The sequence below is a fragment of the Schistocerca cancellata genome, chromosome 11 (assembly GCF_023864275.1).
Source record: "Schistocerca cancellata isolate TAMUIC-IGC-003103 chromosome 11, iqSchCanc2.1, whole genome shotgun sequence".
Classification (NCBI taxonomy): Eukaryota; Metazoa; Arthropoda; class Insecta; order Orthoptera; family Acrididae; genus Schistocerca; species Schistocerca cancellata.
In genome coordinates, this window is record NC_064636.1 from 162,796,989 (window position 1) to 162,817,291 (window position 20,303).

The 20,303-nt window shown below is 41.3% G+C and overlaps 1 protein-coding gene across 3 annotated transcripts in view; it reads left to right on the plus strand.

Moving 5' to 3' along the window:
- Window positions 1–20,303, plus strand: part of LOC126108582 (ankyrin-3-like) — a 90,476-nt gene that overhangs the window by 67,314 nt on the left and 2,859 nt on the right. For all 3 annotated transcript variants that reach the window (XM_049913877.1, XM_049913879.1, XM_049913878.1), the window contains exon 4: window positions 9,793–9,942. In XM_049913877.1, coding sequence (XP_049769834.1) covers window positions 9,793–9,942 — 150 coding nt within the window. The remainder of the gene's footprint in view (window positions 1–9,792; window positions 9,943–20,303) is intronic.

The following is a 20,303-nucleotide window of genomic DNA, read 5'->3' on the forward strand; positions in this document are numbered from 1 at the left end:
AATAACAAAAGTGTTAAGGGAGTTGACCACGAGTGTATCTAAGAAGATTAGATAAAATGAGTGAAATAAAAGTGATACCCTTTGATTGTCTCGAGGCAGTAAGATATTGCCGGACATGATAGCGTCGCCAATCTGGCTCCAAACCTAGAGAGACCTTAGATACTTCTGTTAGTACAGGGTGGAGCAAATGAAAGTGGCCTGGGAGAATGAATACGATTGCACGTGAATGTATGCATATAGCCACACCCTGTGACATGCACGCCATGTGATCCACCACATGATCGACATCAGTTCAGATTGTAGTGCGGGCTGTGCCAGTGTGAGTGGAGCAGAGCAAAGGGGGCGGTGGTACTCACAGTGGAGCAGCAGGCGTTCGTTGTGAAAAGTTATGTGAGAACTAAGTCATGGAAACGGTATGGTCAGTTGTTTTCTGAGAAATTTAGTGGTGTTAATGTGTGAGCAACGAGTACCATGTAACGCTTAATCCAAAACTGATGTCAAACAGGATCTGTTTTGAACCAGTAAAAAAAAAAGTGCCTAAAGTCCCCTTCACATCACAAAACATGGCTGCAGTGCGGCCGAAAATGTTTCAGAGACCTACCAAATCAATCCAACACCTGTCACAAGAGACCAGGATGTCACACTGATTACGCAGACCTGCATATTCAGGGTGGTCCATTGATTGACTGGGCCAAATATCTCACGAAATAAACGTCAAATGAAAAAACTTGTCTAGCTTGAAGGGGGAAACCAGATGGCGCTATGGTTGCTCCGCTAGATGGCTCTGCCATAGGTCAAACGGATATCAACTGCGTGTTTTTTAAATAGGAACCCCCATTTTTTATTACTTACTCCAGTAGTACGTAAAGCACCTCTTTCACTTTGTGATAGATAGCGCTGTAATGGTCACAGACATATGGCTCACAATTTTAGCTGAAGAGTTCGCAACAGGTAGTTTTTTTAAATTAAAATACAGAACGTAAGTACGTTTAAACATTTTATTGCGGTTGCTCCAATGCGATACATGTACCTTCGTGAACTTATCATTTCTGAAAACGCATGCTGTTACAGTATGATTACCTGTAAATACCACATTAATGCAATAAATGCTCAAAATGATGTCCGTCAACCTCAATGGATTTGACAATACGTGTAACGACATTCCTCTCAACAGCGAGTAGTTCGCCTTCCGTAATGTTTGCACATGCATTGACAATGCGCTGACGCATGTTGTTAGGCGTTGTCGGTGGATCACGATAGCAAATATCCATTAACTTTCCCCACAGAAAGAAATCCGCGGACGTCACATCCGGTGAACGTGCGGGCGATGGGATAGTGCTTCGACGATCAATCCATCTGTCATGAAGTATGCTATTCAATACCGCTTCAACCGTAGGCGAGCTATGTGCCAGACATCCATAATGTTGGAAGTACATCGCCATTCTGTAATGCAGTGAAACATCTTGTAGTATCATCCCGTAATTTCTCTTGTGCCCAGTGGCAGAACTGTACAAGACGTTCAAAGTCGTCGCCATGCAATTCCTGGTGGACAGAAATATGGAACGGGTGCAATCGATGTTGATGTAGCATTCTCAACACCGACGTTTTAGAGATTCCCGATTCTCGCGCAATTGGTCTGCTACTGATTTGCGGATTAGCCGCTACAGCAGCTAAAACACCTACTTGGGCATCATCATTTGTTGCAGGTCGTGGTTGACGTTTCACATGTGGCAGAACACTTTCCTTAAATAACGTAGGCTAACTATCCGGAGAACGTTCCAGACACTTTGATAATTTCGTCCAGGATACCGAGCAGCATTCATAGCACACGCCCATTTGGCATTTTGATCACAATAGCCGTATATCAACAAGATATCGACCATTTCCGCAATTCGTAAACGGTCCATTTTAAGATGGGTACTGCATGATGAAGCAAATACCGTCCGCACTGGCGATATGTTACGTGATACCACGTACTTGTACGTTTGTTACTCTTACACCGCCATCTATCACAAAACGAAAAAAGTGGTCCACGTAAAACATTGATATTTCTTTACGTACTACACTAATATGTAATAAAAAATGTGGATTACTATTTAAAAATACGCAGTTGATATCCGTTTGACCTATGGCAGCGCCATCTAACGGGCCAACCATAGCGCCATCTGGTTTCCCCTGTTCAAGCTAGATGAGTATCTCTCTTTGTAGTGTTTGATGATTCTTTCGTGAGATATTTGGCCTGATCACTATCAATGGACCATCCTGTATATCCCTATCGCATGTCTGTTGGTCATGCATTAAAACCATCATATGTTCCTAAGCACCTCCACATTTGTGAATGTCCATTCACTGAGATAACAATGAATGACTTCTACACGGATTTTTTCTTTATGTCTGATGGAGACTAATTTCAGCTGAGTTGTTACGTCAACTAACAGAATCACAGTTCCTTGATAGGAGAGAGTCAGCAGAACTTCCACGAAACACCTTTGCACGATCATAAGGTTGGATTTTGGTGTGCAATGTCTGCACGCAGCATTACTGGTTTCACCTTCTTCAATCAGCTGCTGACTTTGGCCCATCACATTGCCAACATTTTGGAGCTATTTGTGGCAGCATTAATGGAGGAGGGAAAGGTGTTCAGTTACTTCCAAGAAGATGGAGCAACTGGTCGTACAGCAAGCCGAACCTTTGATCACAGATACACAATTTCATGATTCACAGTTGTTGGCAGAGGTCAGCCTGGTTGGGGCCCTACCTGGCCACCTGTGTCACCTGATCTGTCAGTGTGTTGTTACACTGCGCGAGAGCCCTCAAGAGCAGAGTCAATCACAACAACCCTCACAGTCATCAACAACAGCAGCAGAACACTCCAGATGAGACTGCAGCAGTTCAAGCGTCCAACCTTCGACCCACCTTCAGCAACCTACCGACCAGGGCCCAAAAGCATCAGAGATGAATGGTGGTCATTTTCAACAGCTGATATAGTCATCTTAGTGCTGCATTTACTTTCCTCTGTTGTATTGCTTTGTACTATAGAACTCTAATCTCTGGCTGCTTTTATTTGACCCCACCTTCTAATAAATTGCGTGTGTATGTGGGTCCACCTTAGACTACTGTACATGGAAAGTGCAAAGCTATACAAGGCAGTAAGCTAGTAACATTTCTCTCTGAGTCAGTAAATATAATGTTATCTTTTCTAACTGCAGCATAAGTATTTGTATTAGTGTTAATACTACTAACATAATAACATAGTAGTAACAGTAGTAGTTTCTTGAGAAAATTCATGGTGATGTAGTATTAATAGAGGCTTTCAATAGTTGTAAGAGTTATATTGTTTATTACTGCAACTACAGTATCAGTTCTCAATGTAGTGTTAATAGCAATATGTAAAATGAAATAGTAAAATTAGGCAAGATGATTTGAAATAACGAATGCCGCTATGTAGAGCACCACATCGATATCCATATAAATGTTGGAGTATACTAGTACACAGAAATAAGGACAGTGGAAATCTTATATTTTAGACATACCATATTATAAAGTTCAAAATAAGAAAGAAATAAGAGAAAAACAAGCTTGACATATTTGAGGTACCTAGTAGTTTGCCGAGAGCATGGCAGAGGATGTCCTGAGGTGGTACTGTGTACCAAAACCAGTAACCAGTAGAGTAAATGAAAACTGCTACTAAGGACTAAAACACTCATCAGCCAGAACATTATAATCACCTGTGTAACAGCTGATGTGCCTACCTTTGCAATGGATAGCAGCAGTGACGCATCATGGTCTGGAAGGGAATTGGCGCCACACTGCCCACACAAGGCACCTAATTCCCAATAATTCCTCACCGGAAGAATGAGCTCTTACGCCACGTCGAGGCACATCCCAGATGTGTTCGTTTGCATTCCCATCTGGTGAGTTGTGGGACCAGCACATTAATAGAAACTCGCCACTCTGCTCCTCGAAATACTCCATCACTTCCATTCCTTGTGATATCGTGCATTACCTTGTTGAAAAGCGCCACTGCCATCGTGAAACGTGATCCTCATGAAGAGGAGTATGTCGTCTGAAACAAGTGTATATTACTTTTTGGCCATCATGGTGCCTTGAACAATCTCTACTGGACCTATGAATGTCAAGGTGAATTTCCCTAGAGCACAATGGAACCAGCGCCAGTTTCTCTCTGTCCCACAGCACAGGTGCCCAGGAGATGCTAATGTGCCCATTTCAGCCATAGTTGCTGATGTCATGGTGTTGACATTGCCAAATGTATGGGTTGTCAGCTGCAGAGGCACACTGTTGGGAGTCTTGAGGGCACTGTGTGTTCAGACACACTTGTAGCCTGCACCGTCTGCCGCGGTCTACCAGTCTGCCCGGCCTACAACATTCGAGAATGTAATGAGGGATGGCCACCCAACCCCTTGACGTCTGGACATAGTTTCACCTTGGTTTCGCCACATGTCGAAGGCACTCACCACAGCGCTCCTCGAACACTCAACAAATCGTGCATTCCGAAACGCTCGTGATGAGCGTTCAGGTCATCATAAAATTACCTCCTTCAAACTGAGACATACAGCATACCTTCCCCATCTGCAGATGGACAGCACATTTGCTGATCCTACATCGACTGTGCATGCGTCTGACTAGCAGTCATTCCTCGTGAAGTGACTCTGCTATTGCCAGTACACGTTTAATCGATGATAGGCAGGTGATCATAATGTTCTGGCTAATGAGTCTGTTATTTATAAATTGCAATGATCGCTGTTCCACCCGAAAGGGGATTGAGAAAATGACATAAATAAATAAATAAAATAATAAATGAATCTCTGAACCAAAGTGCAGGATAACACATTGCTGATAAAGAACCGTTATTTGGTCTCAGATGGTAGGCATAGTTGTAAAGGGGTCACTGTGAGCCCAGTATGCAATATGGCATTCTTCCCTTGTCTTGACCAGACGTGATAGACTGTAACCTTGACAACGATAATGCCTGCCCTCGTGGTCATGTGCAACTCAACACTGCTACATTGTAACATCTAAATGCCCCAAAATCTTATTGCTGCACAATTAGACCAGCCACGCAACTGGAGATCAAGAGTGGAGCAGCTTCCAAATTATGTCAGTTTCAGATAATGCATGAATAGAAAGTGTCTCTGTATCCTTCACAAGTATCGCACAACATCTGACACTGTTCACGGGCATTATATAAACGTGCTGTGGTGTCCGGTCTACCTGTCATGGAGATTTGAAACCCTGATCAGTTACACTGCAGCGGATGGCGTGTTTGTGTAAGAAGCCAGAATGACATCTCACCGGTTTTTCGGTATGCTTCAATTTATCTGTCACGCATCGCATTATTAATTCTGAAACAGTGACTTGTAACAGTACACTTGTTTCAATCGGTCTCTTCACTCTTCTTTGGATTCACAGACTGAATAGTGTTCAGCTTTGAATTTGAATGTGACACCTTTTATTTCACAGATAAGAGAGACATCAGCAACTACCGACCTGTTTCACTGCTTCTATCATTTACCTACATTTTTGAGAAGGTGATGTATTGTAGAAGATTATCACACCTTGGCAACAACAATATTGTCACCAAATCACAGTTTGCCTTTCAGAAGGGGTGCTCTACTGAGAATGCCATTTAAATGTTCACACACCAGATACTATTAGCATTAAATAACAAAACAGCACCGGTGGGTGTTTTCTGTGACCTATCCAAGGTATTTGATGGTGAAAGTAATAATATACTGCTAGATAAATTTTGTAGGGTTGATGGTGTAATCAACCAATACATCTTATCACATCTAACCAAAAGGTTGCAAAAAGCTGTATTTAGTAGTAACTCAACCAACAGAATTCAGGGACATAATTATGACAGGGTGGAAATCACATACAGCTCAATCTTAGGTCTAGTACTGTTTCTCATATATGTTAATAATCTACCATCTAATGTACAGCAAGCAGAATTAGTTCTTTTTGCAGATGACAACAGTATTGTTATCACTCTCAGTATTAATACAGAACTGGAGGAAATGGTAAACAAAGTTCTCAAAAGAATCATTGTTTGGTTTTCTGCAAATTGTCTCATCCTGAATTTCACAAAGACACATTATATACAGTTCTGCACCTCTGGGGGTACTGCATCAGTGATAAGTGTAAGACATGGTGGTGAAGTAATACATAAGGTGAAAACTTTTGAAATTCTTAGGTGTCCATATTGATGAGAATTTTAATTCGAAAAACATAAATTTGGGAACTCGTGAAAAAACTTAAGTTTCGCTACATTTTCACTTAGAATCGTAGCAAATTTTGAAAAGAGATAAATTAGGAAGTTGACATATTTTGCTTCTTTTCATTCAGCAATGTCATATGGAATAATGTTCTGGGGTAATTCATCTTTAAGAAAGAAGGTCTTCATTGCCCAAAAACGAGTTGTAACAATAATATGTGGCGCTCACGCGCGATCGTCTTGTAGCCATCTGATTAAGGAGCTGGGCCTACTGACTACCGCTTCACAGTATATTTATTCCCTCATGAAGCTTGTTGTAAACAATCTACTACAGTGCAAAAGGAACCAAAAATGGTTCAAATGGCTCTGAGCACTATGAGACTCAACTGCTGTGGTCATAAGTCCCCTAGAACTTAGAACTACTTAAACCTAACTAACCTAAGGACAGCACACAACACCCAGCCATCACGAGCAGAGAAAATCCCTGACCCCGCCGGGAATCGAACCCGGGAACCCGGGCGTGGGAAGCGAGAACGCTACCGCACGACCACGAGATGCGGGCTGCAAAAGGAACCGTGTGGTTCATGATTACAATAATAGAAGAAAAAATTACATTGCTTAGTGAACATTAAGGTTTTCTTTAGGTTGCCATTAAGGTTTGAACAAAAACTTTTGACCACTTACCCTGTGATATAAAATGTCTAACAGACAGTATGGTAAAATTTGGAAATAAATTGAAAAAGTTTCTGCTTGAGAACTCCTGCTACTCTGTAGAAGACTTTCTATGTTTGTAATGTGTAAAAAGGTATGGGTGGGAACTGATAACTCAATCTGTGTTTCTTGTTACCATTTTGGGGAAAAAGAATAGTAATTGTATGGTGATGTTTAGAGTACAAGTAGACGTATAAATTAACTGGCAATTTGCATCTAAAATGAGTCATTCGACCACATGACGATCTATCGTGCAATTTTATGCAATGAACATGAAAGTAAGCAACAAGCGTTTCTTTCTATTCCCCATGAGTGGGCGATATTCACTTAAACATCTGAAAATTCGGTAACTGTCTTCTATCGTACCTCATTAGTTTCATATTATGCAACATTTGTCAACGACATTATGCCTTGTAGACATACTGTATTTGGCTATTTTGTCACCTCCTTGTGAGGCATTAAAATACCAACATACAGAAAAAGTCGCAGAGTAGCTATTACTCGGCAATGGCGCACGAGCACTCTGTCTAAGGCTCGTGGAAGTCTAAAGACTTGATGGAACCGTAAAGTGATAAGAATTAATCCCTACATGTTATATGTCTACTTCTAATATTCATACATCAACTTTTTCATTTTACCATAAATACCTTACGCCTCAGTTGTCTTTGATGGCGAGTAGCGAGCGGCGAGACAGAAATGACGTCCCTTGTGACGGTAGTCTGCTTGGCAAAGGAGCAGTTCGGCGCTGTCGAGTTTCTCTCGCTGTGCTCAGACATGGAGGCCGACCGCAGTTTCCGGCGCGGCATCCGCCTCGCCCAGTGGTGACCCCCGACGCAGCCGCCAGGCTGTCTGCCGTTCACCCAGGGGGCGACGCGACGCCTGGGGCGGCTGGCGACTTGGGCTGCCGTCGTCGTGGCCCCAGGGCGGAACTGGAGCCATCCCCCGTGTGCCGTCGCGTCACGAGAGCGTTGCGGTCCCTGTGTTGTTTTGGGGCCATCAATAATGTTCGGAAGCGACATCCCACAAACTAACAACCTTGCACAACATCTTATCACTGGCATAATTCATCCCCTTCTTGATTTATATCCCATTTTTTCGTGTTCTGGGTTTATTTTCGCATCATTCTGACAGACAACAGCGACGAGAGAACCCAAAGAGATTTTTAAATACCTATCTCCAATTTCTTCCCCCTATAGTCGGATTCGTGTCTCCTAAGCGGGTAGGAAGACAAAAATTAAAAAAAAATCGACTTTTCGATATTATGTCTGTTTTGTAGAGTACATCTTTCTGAAAAGTTTGATGTATAAAACATATATATTTCAGTGATTAAAAGGCACGCTATTTGGTCCTGCGGGTACCAAGATTAAGCGCTACGCCCCTTACCACAGACGTCCGCTGTCATACATACGTGTATTTCGCTGTGTTGAATTCGAATGTCTATATTAGCGCCAGAGATGGTCATACGTGTAATATGGGACTATTGACATAGAAGAAATTTCTTGATGGCGGCACCCAAACCCCAATGAAAGCTTTAATGAATGTGCATGGAAATGATTGCCAAAAAGCAATTTTTGTGTGGCAGAGATGTACTTGCTATTGGTGTTTATCATGCACTTACATGTTTTAATGATAGTGTGTAAAGCCGGATATGTATTTTAGAGAAAATGGGAACCAAGGGCAAACTGAACTGCATCAAAGCTTTATATGCTATAAACAGAGAGCGTGTAGTGAAAGCACATAAATCATTTTTGGAAGTGATAAATTCGGAAAGAGTGAATCACAGGAATGTGGAAAAGACGAAAACAGATTTACAAAATGGAAAAAAACCTATTTGTGGTGTTGGACAGTTCTAAGAGATGCCAAATGCAGCCAGAAACTTTAATGGCCATTTTCTGCAAAACACAAATTTCTGTTCTCAGATACATGTAACACCCAAAATAAATATGCCATTCCTTTTCCAACTTGGTATCCTTATTAAACACAAACTCCTTAATGCAAAACTCTAGAATTTTCGATCTGTATTAAAAACTGTGGTAAAGTTTGAGATAATAAACTATAAAATTTGAGTTTTTTCTAAACATGAAGTTTAAAATGTAACAGGTCATTCATTTTCTTGAAAATTAAATAAATTCTAGAATTTCAGACACCTTTATGTATGGATTGTATGCTGTGCAAAATTCATCGAAGAATCTGTCTTACATATGAAGAAAAGTGTACCTATAGAAAAAAATGCAGCCAATAATAAGTGAAAAAATTATAAAATTTCACATGTAAAAAAAATTTATTTCGTTATGTTTTTGAACTTCCACTGCTATGATTGTGAATCCTGGTCATGCTGACAAAAATTCTATGAATTTGTTTGTAAAAATATAGATAGTACAATTTAGTATCTTGTGGTGCCTCTTCTGTTCCAAGTCGGTCCGTTTGACGTCCAACCCCCTTAACATACGAGCTACAAACACCATCTCATGTCGGTAGTACCACATTAAGTGCATTTAAGGGTTACTGTCATTCAAATTTCTTTGTGATTTATGCTGTTGTCTATTGAAATTATGTTGACCAATGGGTGTTGTAGGCACAGTTGTTGAGCATTGTACACATCTTATATTTATTTTGTACCAAATATTGTGTAATATGCTAGGCTACAGGTATGAGAAAATGAGGAGAAGGAAGATGTATGATTACCTGAATGCTGTCATTCGTCTTACCTGGGCCACTACTGTCGTTGGCAGTGTGTGTTCTATTATCTGTGTGTGGACAGTACCTCAGCTGTACAGTCTGTGGTAATCTGACCACTGTGGACTCGATGTGAAATCCCTTTTTGAGGCAGTGTTCCTCCTGCGCAGCACGCCGAGCGCCGGAGAGGGCAGGACCGGCCCCTCCCCGCAGCCGCCCGGTGGCCACAGCGACGGCGGCCGGAGCCCAGCCACAGCTGCGCCCCCCACCTCTCCCCAGGCCACCCCACAGCCTGACGACGCCGACGTCTCTCGCCTGCGGTGAGTTCAGCCACTTTGCGTGCAGACTGTCCACAATCACAGTGCGACATGTTGGGCAGTTAGACAAGTGGTAAAGTCAAGAAATCGAATGTCGCTATTTTACGTTTTTGACGAAGCAGAAGTTGTAGGTCTAGTATAAAGTTTTTCCTTTCATTAATTGTGACGATCGACGAGGAAAGGACATAAGGGGATCTATACACCCTTCTACAGGTTTATTGCATAACACGTTTTCAGTTCCTAACACAGCTGACTTGTGTAAGATAACACTAAATATTTCCCCAAAAATAACGACTTTGCTGGTGTGTTGGGAGCAATTTCAGTTTTCAGCGAAATCTCTGCCTAGTAATCTCTCTAAGATATTCTGGTAATACATTAAGGACACTAGTGGAAAGGAGCAGTCAATAACCTTCACTGTGTGATAACGATGGTGAAGTCACTGGCGACAGTGCCACTACAGCAGAGTTATTGTACATAGTTTTCCGAGACGTCTTGACCAAATAAGAAGAAATAAATATTCCTGAATTCCTATCAAGAATAACTTCAAAGTGAGACACATAGAAGCAGATATCCTCGGTGTAGCAAAGTAACTTAAATCACTTAATAAAGGCAGGGCCTCCTATCCAGATTGTATATCTGTCAGATTCCTATCAGAATATGCTGTCACAAAAGTACCATATTTAGCAATTACATACATCAGCTCGCTCACAGAAAGATCCGCACCTAAAGACTGGAAAATTGTTCTTGTCACACCAATACACAAAAAGGGAAATACGAGTAATCCGCTGAATTACTGGTTCATATCACTAACGTCGATTTACAGTAGGGTTTTGGAACATATGCTGTGTCTGAACATTGTGAATTACCTCGAAGAAAATGATTTATTGACACATTATCATCAAGGGCTTAAAAAATATCGTTCGTGTGGAACATAACTAGGTCTTTATACTTGTGAAGTCATGAGTGCTATCGACAGGGGATGTCAAAATGATTCCATATTTTTAGATTTACAGAAGCCTTTCGACACATTTCCTCAAATGCGTCTCCTAGCTAAACTGCGTGCCTATTGAATATTGCCTCAGTTGCGCGACTGGATTCGTGATTTACTGTCAAAAAGACATCGAGTAAAACAGATGTAATATCCGGCGTTCCCCAAGGAATTCTTACAGGCCCTCTATCGTTCCTGGTCTATATTAGTGGCAATTGACCCTGAACTAAGAAAAGTATGAAGTTATTCACACGAGCACTAAAAGAAATCCACAAAATTTCGATTACGCGATAAGTGTCACGAACCTGAAGGCTATAAATTCAATTAAATACGTAGGGATTACAATTACAAATGACCTACACTGGACCGATCACGTAGATATTGTTGTGGGTAGAGCAAACGAAAGACTGCGAATCATTGGCAGAACACTTCAAAGGTGGAACAGGTCTGCTAAAGAGGCTGCTTACACCACTCTTGTCCATCCTATTCTGGAGCACTGCTGTGCGGTATGGGATCCGTATCAGGTGGGACTGACGGATGACATCGATAAAGTTTAAAAAAGCGCAGCTCGTTTTTTATTACCGCGAAGTAGTGGAGATAGTGCCACGGACATGATACGTGAATTGGATTGAGAATCATTAAAACAAACACGGATCTTATCATTAAATTCAACTACCAGTTTCCTTCCTCCGAGTGCGAAAACATTCTGTTGGCACCCACCTAAATAGGGAGAAATGATCATCACGATAAAATAAGAGATCTTGCACAGAAAAATTTAAGTATTCATTGTTCCCGCGCGCCGTTTAAGAGCGGAACGGTAGAGAGACAGATTGATGGTGGTTCATTGAACCCTCCACCAGGCGCTTTATTGTGAATAGCAGAGTAATCTCGTAGACGTAGACGTACATGGTTTCCTATCTCATGAATGACCCATGTAGGGAAGAACCCTTCACTTTAATTTCCACGATTATTCTCCCAACGGCATCATGAGAAATTCTCTCACAGGGTGTGTTGTAACACCGTAGCTGGGGGAGCTAAATGAGCTGAGATCCGTGGCTTATCCTACCACGAGAGACGTACGTGACAACGTCTATTGGCAGTTTTTGGAAATCATTCGTGGCAACATGGGCTTCTACGAAAGTGGAAGTCGGACCTATCGGTGTCCAAGTGATAAAGGTTGCCATTTTGGATCAATAAAAATCAGGTCAATCCTATTGTGTGGGCATGGTTGAGTGGAGATGGACACAGTAGCCGTATATCGACAGCTGTAAAACCTTCTGTAGCTCAGGGAGTTTTACAGGCGAAGTGACAGAAGTTTTTCTTTTTATTCATCGCAGACCAGTTTCAGCGTAAATTCGTCATCACTTCACTTTTCTTCTTTGAAATCATTGATCTATAGTGGTAGTCACCGATGTTTTACTGTCGCTTTGTGAAATAGAAACCCTATCTGATAGTGAACTGATATTGTTGCAAGACACAGTTCAGTTGATGCCTGAATTCAACAGGCCCAAAAGTGGCAATTCAGTGTATTCAATGTGCCTTTACAATTAATCAGAGCAGAATCCAACAAGTTATTGGGCAATACAGGAGTCTGTACCTGTTCAAGAGAAAACAAGGAACCCTACCAGGTATTTTAACAATGACAATGGGATCAGTAATGTTTCAGTGGACTTAAGAAAACTTATTCTCTCCCAGTGATTCAAGGATTTCCGGCTTTAATTACCTATTATGGTCAGCCACAGATGTACGATGTCTGGCGATCCAGGTGGCCAAATCATTTACTCGAGTGGTCCACAAATTGAGCAAATACTTCTCAGAATACTTTTCCCAGTCTAAAAGCTTTATGGACACAGGCAGTCAACAAAACTTCATCCATGGGTCTGATAATATAGAAAGCTACAGAGAATGTACGCTGAAATTTTATAAGATGGAGAGCCTGATAGGTATTCACCCATTTGTCGTATACAAATAGCATCAGCCATTTGACATAAGAAGACAACCAACGAGAAGTAAGTGTAACAGCAAAGACTAAAGATAGAGAGCACAACGAGGAATACTTTGTAGATAAACCAGAAACTCATCAATGAAAGATGATGCAGCATAATCAAAAATAATTAATGTATATGATATCAGGCAAAGTCTGTAAATTATGTTACACGTACTAGATATAAAATTAGCAGAATCTCAGTTGAAAAGGAGCTGAAAAAAATTAGAAAATAAATTATTGTTGTTGAATAAGAGACAAGACATGGAAAGGGAAAAATATTTCTGCATAAAGAGACTAATACAAAAAGAGGAGAAAGCTGGCTAAAAAGCGACAGAGAAACATCAGCATGAGGAAATAAACTATTAATAGCAGGAAATGAAAGATATTAAGACAATACTCGATAATGGAGTAAAAAGTTTGTTGAGAGTGAGTTAAGAAAACCAGCCTGGAGAGCATGGTAGTAATGTGAATAACAATGTACAGGGGCGAAAGAGAGCCAACGCTTCCTTTCTTCCTCGGCATCAGACGTCTGTGGTGACTAGTAAGGGGTCCTACATAAATATAGGTTTTGGAAGACTAAAAGCGAGAACAGCTTTAAACAAAAATAGTTTACAGTCATAAATACACGGATTTAAAAGAATCACAAAACCAAAAATTTGTTAACATAGAACAGTGAAACGTCGGGAATAGATTTCCAGGGTAACATATTTAACTGATTAACATTGCAGGATCGCAAGTTAATGTAAGTGCGAGATAAGCCACTGGACACGTGAAATGCTGGAGCACTGGCAAAAGGTCGAATGCAGGCATGCAAACATGTATGGATTGTGTTGCTCAAGTATCAGATATCAGCATTTAAAATTGAGTTCGATGCCTGATGCATCTGGTTGGTCAGTACAGGGACGGTTAATGCTGTTGGTGACAGATGCTGGAGTTACTGTATGATGATGTCCCATATCTGCTCGACTGGAAACAGACCTGATGATTGAGAATGCCAGGAGCCTTGTCAACATTCTATAGAACATGTTGGGTTACAAGAGCGGTAAGTGTGCGAGCGTTATCCTGTTGAAAATCTACCCCTGGAATCCTGTTCGTTAATGGCAGCAGAACGGGTCGAATCACCAGATTGAAACAGACAAGGTTTGTGGGATAACCACGAGAATGTTCCTGCTGTCATACGAAATCGCGCCACAGACCACAGCTCCAGGTGTAGGTCCAGTGTGTTAACACACAGAAAGGCTGGCTGTAGGCCCCCAACTGACCTAATCAAAACATGGCCTTTACTGGCACCGAGGCTGGTGGTTTGGGATCAGTGAAACGCATGCTGCAGGGCATCTGGTTCGGAGCTGTCTTTAAAGTAACCGATTTGTAAGAGTTCATTGTGTTACTTGGTGATAACTGCTGCTGGAGATGTATTACAATGCGCCAGAGTAATACGCAGGACAGGATGGTCTTCCCTCTCAGTAGTGCCACGTGGTCGTCTGGAACCCAGTCTTCTTGCGACCGGGTATTCTTCTAATCACCGCTGCCAACAGGCATGTATAGAGGGTACATTACTGTGAAATATTTCTACATCACGGAAGGAACAACCAGAATCTCGTAGCCCTAGTACAGACTTCGCTTAGTCTCTATGAGATGTTATTAACAGCGTCTTTGTCGTCTCAAAGGCATTTTTGCCCTACATCAACTCACTGCGTCAAAACTCAAAGGTAACTAACGCTCAAGCCCGCTACAGCGTGTTTTTAAAGCAAGCCTGATTGGCTTCCTCGTAGTGGTGCTACTATCGCCACTCTTGAGCAACTGCATTGAAATTTGAAAATACATAATATCCCAGATTTAGAAACACACCTACCAACTTTCGTTTATGTCGCACTGCTTCTTCTTGGTGCTGTACTATTTCGAAAGTAAAAGACGTTGTTAACAATGTTACCAAAATCTCAAAAAGTTCTTGAACGACATACTTCACATTTTTATACGTTACTCTAATAAACGTTGGGACAGTGTCTGCTTTTATATACCAATGGCTTAGGAGTGCGCCATTGACCAGTGATCAAAATTTTCTGTGTCCCAGGTTCCAGCACAGGCACTGCTTAACCTCTGAACCATCAGCAAAGACGTCCAGCATAAGAAGTCGCCATTTTCCTGACAAAGGCCTTGTCAAATAGGGTGGAGGAACGACAGACCTTCATGGCACTCCCTTTCCCTTGGGGTGGTAAACTGCCCTTAAACGGGAGAAGAGTCAGTAATGATCAATGACGCGAGGATGCAGAAGGCAATGGAATCGAATAAATTAAAACCACATAACGTGTATCCATAGGACATACGTCGTTAACAGGGAAACTGTCTTGATGCAATCTGCACTGAGAAAAGATTCCGGACAAGTTACCCGTTTGGGTCTCTGGGAGTGGACTACCAAGGTCGAAGTGACAATTGAAAAGAGACGGAATAATTTAGGAAGGGCTTACCTTCTACGACTTGGAGCTTTGAATTCAGAAGTTTGATCGTAATTAGAAAGCCAGGGAGTCTAAAAACGGAAGTGCAAAGGCCCCAGTCTAGATACGGTGGGGGTTATTGAAGTGAAACCGAAGAAGGCTAAGGATTTGTCATAAGACACATTGGGGTAAAATCAACAGCAGCAGAAAATGCTGTAATGGGAGTAGGATTCATTATGTATAGGAAGTAGGAGAGAGAGTGGGCTACTGTGAACAGCTCTATGGTAGAGTTTCTCTCACCAGATTCGAAATCAAACGAACGCCAACAACGATAGTTCAGGTACACATGGTAACGACGCAAGCAAAATGAGAAAAGAGAGGAAGTATGCAATTGAAATGCAGTTGCAGGGGAAAGAAAATAAGATAGGGTCATTGGGTATAAGGGCTTGGCATAGGAATGAGAGGGGTGAAAGTCTAATTGATTTCTGCGTTGAAATTGAGATGGTAATAACAAATACTCTGTTCATCAATCATGTGAGGAAAAAATAAGCTTGGAAAAGACCCAGAGACACTGGAAGATTCCAGCTGGATTACATCATAGTGAGACAGAGATTCCGAAATCAGATATTGGAATGTAAGGTGTACCCAGATGTAAACATAGATTTAGTAATTATGAAGAGTAGAGTGAGGTTTAAGAGAGTCGACCAGAAGAATCAGTGTAGAAGGATGTAGCATACTGCAGTACTGAGAAATGAAACTTAAAGTTTACCAACGATATGGATATTGCGGTAAGGAACAGTGGACTGTTCAGTTCAGGAGGAGAGGACATCTCTAGAACGTAAAATCACAGACGGTGGACAGACGAACACCGATAAAGGGAAGCCAACTTCAAAGAAACTTTAGCTAACAAACAAAAAAAAAAAATACAACTGATCGATGAAAGAAGAAAGTATAAAAGTGTCCATAGAAAGACAGGAAGACAGCTACATTCACTGAGGTGGACAGAGTCGTTGGATACCTGCTGATATAATTTGAGACCTCCTTGTGCCCAACCTAGAGCAAGAACGCGAGGTGGTGGGGAACTACTTTGTATGATACTGAATCGTAGACAGTGGCAAAACACCGTGACTGAGGAGACTACGGGCGCCTGAGATGTGGTTCTGGAGAAAAGTGTTGATAATTAGGTGGACTTGTTGGATATGGAATGAGGGGGGTACTCTGCAGAATCAGTGACATGGGGAAATACTGACAAGACGAAGGAGATGTAGAGGGTAAAGACTGAAGAGTGTCTTTCTCTTCAGTCGGAAGACAGTTGGAGTAGGTCGAAGAGTTAATTGAGGATGTAGTGTGTAAGTGCTATTTGAGATGAAGGTTGGTGCAAGAGAGGAATCCATGTCAGGCCACATCAAACCAATTAGAAAAGTACTGGTTAAAATAATCTCATTTGACAGATTAATAGATTATATCTGTACTTAATTGCCTTTAGTTCACAAAGAAAGTTTTACATATTATTCCCGAGGCTGCAACACACAGTTTGTAACATGAAAATGTAGGTGTCGCTGTCACATGCGAATGACATGGCCCGTTTCTCAGTAGACATTCAGTTACATCGACAGTATCTGGACACCCATTAGTGAACATTAATAAGGGACGTGTCAAAGTTTCATCTCTATGAAGGCTTTGACTCTGCTGAGGATACTTTCTGTAATGCGTCTGAACTTCAGTGGAGAAATGAGAACCCATTAGTCCTCAATGTTGGATTCTTTAATTCTGCAGCCAAGTCAGCTTCTAACTCACCCCAAAGCAGTTACATTGGATTCAGCTCGGAATTCAGGGCAGAATAGTACAGTCATGGAATGTTGTCCACAAACTCTCGCGTAACAGATAATGATTTATTACAAGGAGCAATGTCTTGCTAATACAAACAATGTTACTGTATTGTATGCAGTACATAAAGCTGTAAAACGTGATTTACATGCTATCGAATTTAGTGTTAAGCTCAATAGGAGAATGACTACATAACCATGGATATATTACCATAATGTAACGCCATCTCCTCACTCCTTCACTTCTGGCATTACACAAAATGGCAGGTAACAGTCATTAACAAAAAACAGAACCTTCCATCGGTGATTCACATGTCCGGACCATTCGTTTCCACTCATCCGTGGTCGAAATATTACTGGTACATTTGTTACTCAGGTGACATCCAGTGTCTAGTGAACATTCGAAATTACTGAACCTCCCTGATGAACCCATTCTGCTATTTCTGGTTCTCTGTTGACAACACATGTGTGTCTGCCTCCTTTTATACTGGCGGATCGTCCTTTCATTACATTTGTTGGTCAGTCACACATTAGATAAAGGTGTCTAGATAGTTTTGATCCGATTTTGTAGCTTGTCCCCAATGTTATTCAATCCGTATATTGAGCAAGCGGTAAAGGAAACAAAAGAAATATTTGCTGTAGGAATTAAAAGAAATAAAAAGATTGACGTTGTCTGATGACATTGTAATTTTGTCAGGGACAGAAAAGGACCTAGAAGAGCAGCTGAACAAAATGGACAGTGTCTTGCAAGGAGGATATAAGTTGAACATCAACAAAAGCAAAACGAGGATAATGGAATAGAGCCAAGTTAAATTAGTTCATGCTGAGGGAATTACGTTACGAAATGAAACCCTTAAAGTAGTAAATGAATTTTGCTATTCGTGGAGCAAAATAACTGATGTACGAAACAGAGATGATATAAACTGCAGAACGGCAATCACAAGGAAAGAGTTTCTGAAGAAGAGAAATTTGGTAACGGTGAGTACAGATTTAAATGTCAGGAGGTCGTTTCTGAAAGTATTTGTATGCAGTGTAGCCATGAATGGAAGTGAAACTTGGGCGACAAATAGTATACACAAGAAGGGAATAGAAGCTTTCGAAATGTGGTGCTACAGAACACTGCAGAGGATTAGGTGGGTAGATAATATAACTGATGAGAAAGTACCGAACAGAATTGGGGAGAAGAGGAATTTGTGACACAACTTGAAGCAGGGATCGATTGCTAGGACATGTTCTGAGGAATCAAGGGATAACAAATATAGTACTGGATTGCAGTGTGGAGGCTAAAAATCTTAGTAAGAGACCAAGAAATGAATACACAGAACAGATTCAGAAGGATGTAGTTTGCAGTGGTTACTAGGAGACGAAGAAACTTGCACACAGTAGAGTAGCATGGAGAGTTGCATCGAAGCTGTCTCTGGACTGAAGACCGTAAGAACCTCAACAGTGTACATAAATGCTGTCAGGTCTTTAGTGTCTTCACGAAGCCTAGATCCAGATTGCCTAGAAATTTGAATGGTACGAAAAGCGCATGAAATTCGAAGTACACTGGTGTCCAAAATTAAAGCAACAAACGGAAATTTAGCGAGGTTGCCTTTATTTTGCCATAAAACAGTACAAACAGGTGATAGTGAAGTAGGAAAAATGTTAAGAACAAAGAACATAAACAACTACAATATGCATAAAGGTAGAAAAAAATGTTCTTCGTTTTTTCCAAGTTAACAGATTTGCAAACACAATCCAACAACTGGATAATGTGCTCAGCATAGGCTGTGACCACCTCTGGCTCATACAGCCCCCGACATCGACAAGGCAAGCTGTAAATGATGTCATCAATCTCATGTGGAGGCAATAACACCATTTCTCCTGCAGAGCTACTCGCAAGTCTTATGGAATTGTTGGTGGTTGCTTGAGTGATGCAAACCGTCTCACTACTACATGTATTTTGTATGCATACTATAAACAATTTACAATAAATCCACACGTTATAGAATAATTTGTCCTCTATAAAATTTACAATATTACAATTCTAATTTATAAAATAAAATTCATGGAAACCTATATACAGTATAATAAAATTTTATAGTCTTTGTTTCACATGTCATTCTTCCAGAAGTCCACATATATCCTCGCTACTTCGTGCACGCCCTCAGGTCTTGGGCCGTGCAAGCTCTTGGGTGGTTTACTAACGGACATCGTCTGGATGCTCCCACACGGACACAAAGCACTTTCGTTAATTCCCCACTTGTGCAGATTTCTGTTACATCTGTCCATTCCTGAACGTAGCCTGTTCACGGTTTCCCATCTCTCCCACTCAAGTTCCGCACCTGATGGCAGCACTTCCTCAGAATCGTGTGCATATTCTTGTTGTTCCTGCCACAATCTTTTTCTAGAAGTTTTTGGTGAACCTATGAGTGGTTGGGTTGAGTGGAGAAAACTACTTCTTGACGTAAGGCATTTAGGTAACATTTGGTACCCATGGAGCGGATGACGTTGATTTTGAACCTGTTTTGTTCGTTCAGTTCTGCTCTGTATTGAACGTCGGACATTTGACAGAGCAATTCCTGACAAGGATTGTAGGTGTTCTACTCTTGTTGTCTTAAGACATCCAGTAATATGTCTACACATCTGGTTCAGGACAGTCCCCTGCTTGTATGTGTGCCATCATTGCTCCCAAATAGTACTTGAAAACTCAGCAGCAGAGTAACAGAGTGCCATTGCGGTGGTGCGTAAAACTTTTGGATTAGCTCGACATTTTGATGTTAGCTTGCCAAGTAAGTTATTCCATGATTGGATTTCTGCCTTGCTCTTCTCAATGTGCCTCTTGAATGACAGTGTCCTATCAAGAGTAACTCCCACGGACACTGGGAGAGGACAGTGTTTAATCTTGTGTCATTCCATCAAACATTCAGTTCTTGCTTCGTCTCTCTGTTGTTAAGATGGAATATGCAAGTTTTGGTCCTACTTGGATTGGGTTTCAACTGGTTTTCTTTGTAATAGTTGGTAAGATTTTCCAGGTTCTCAGCTAGTATTTCCTCAATATTCATGTAGTTTTATGCCTGAGCTGCTAATGCCCTATCATCAGCAAAAATAAAAGATCTTGACCAGGGACTAATAGGCTGGTCATTTGT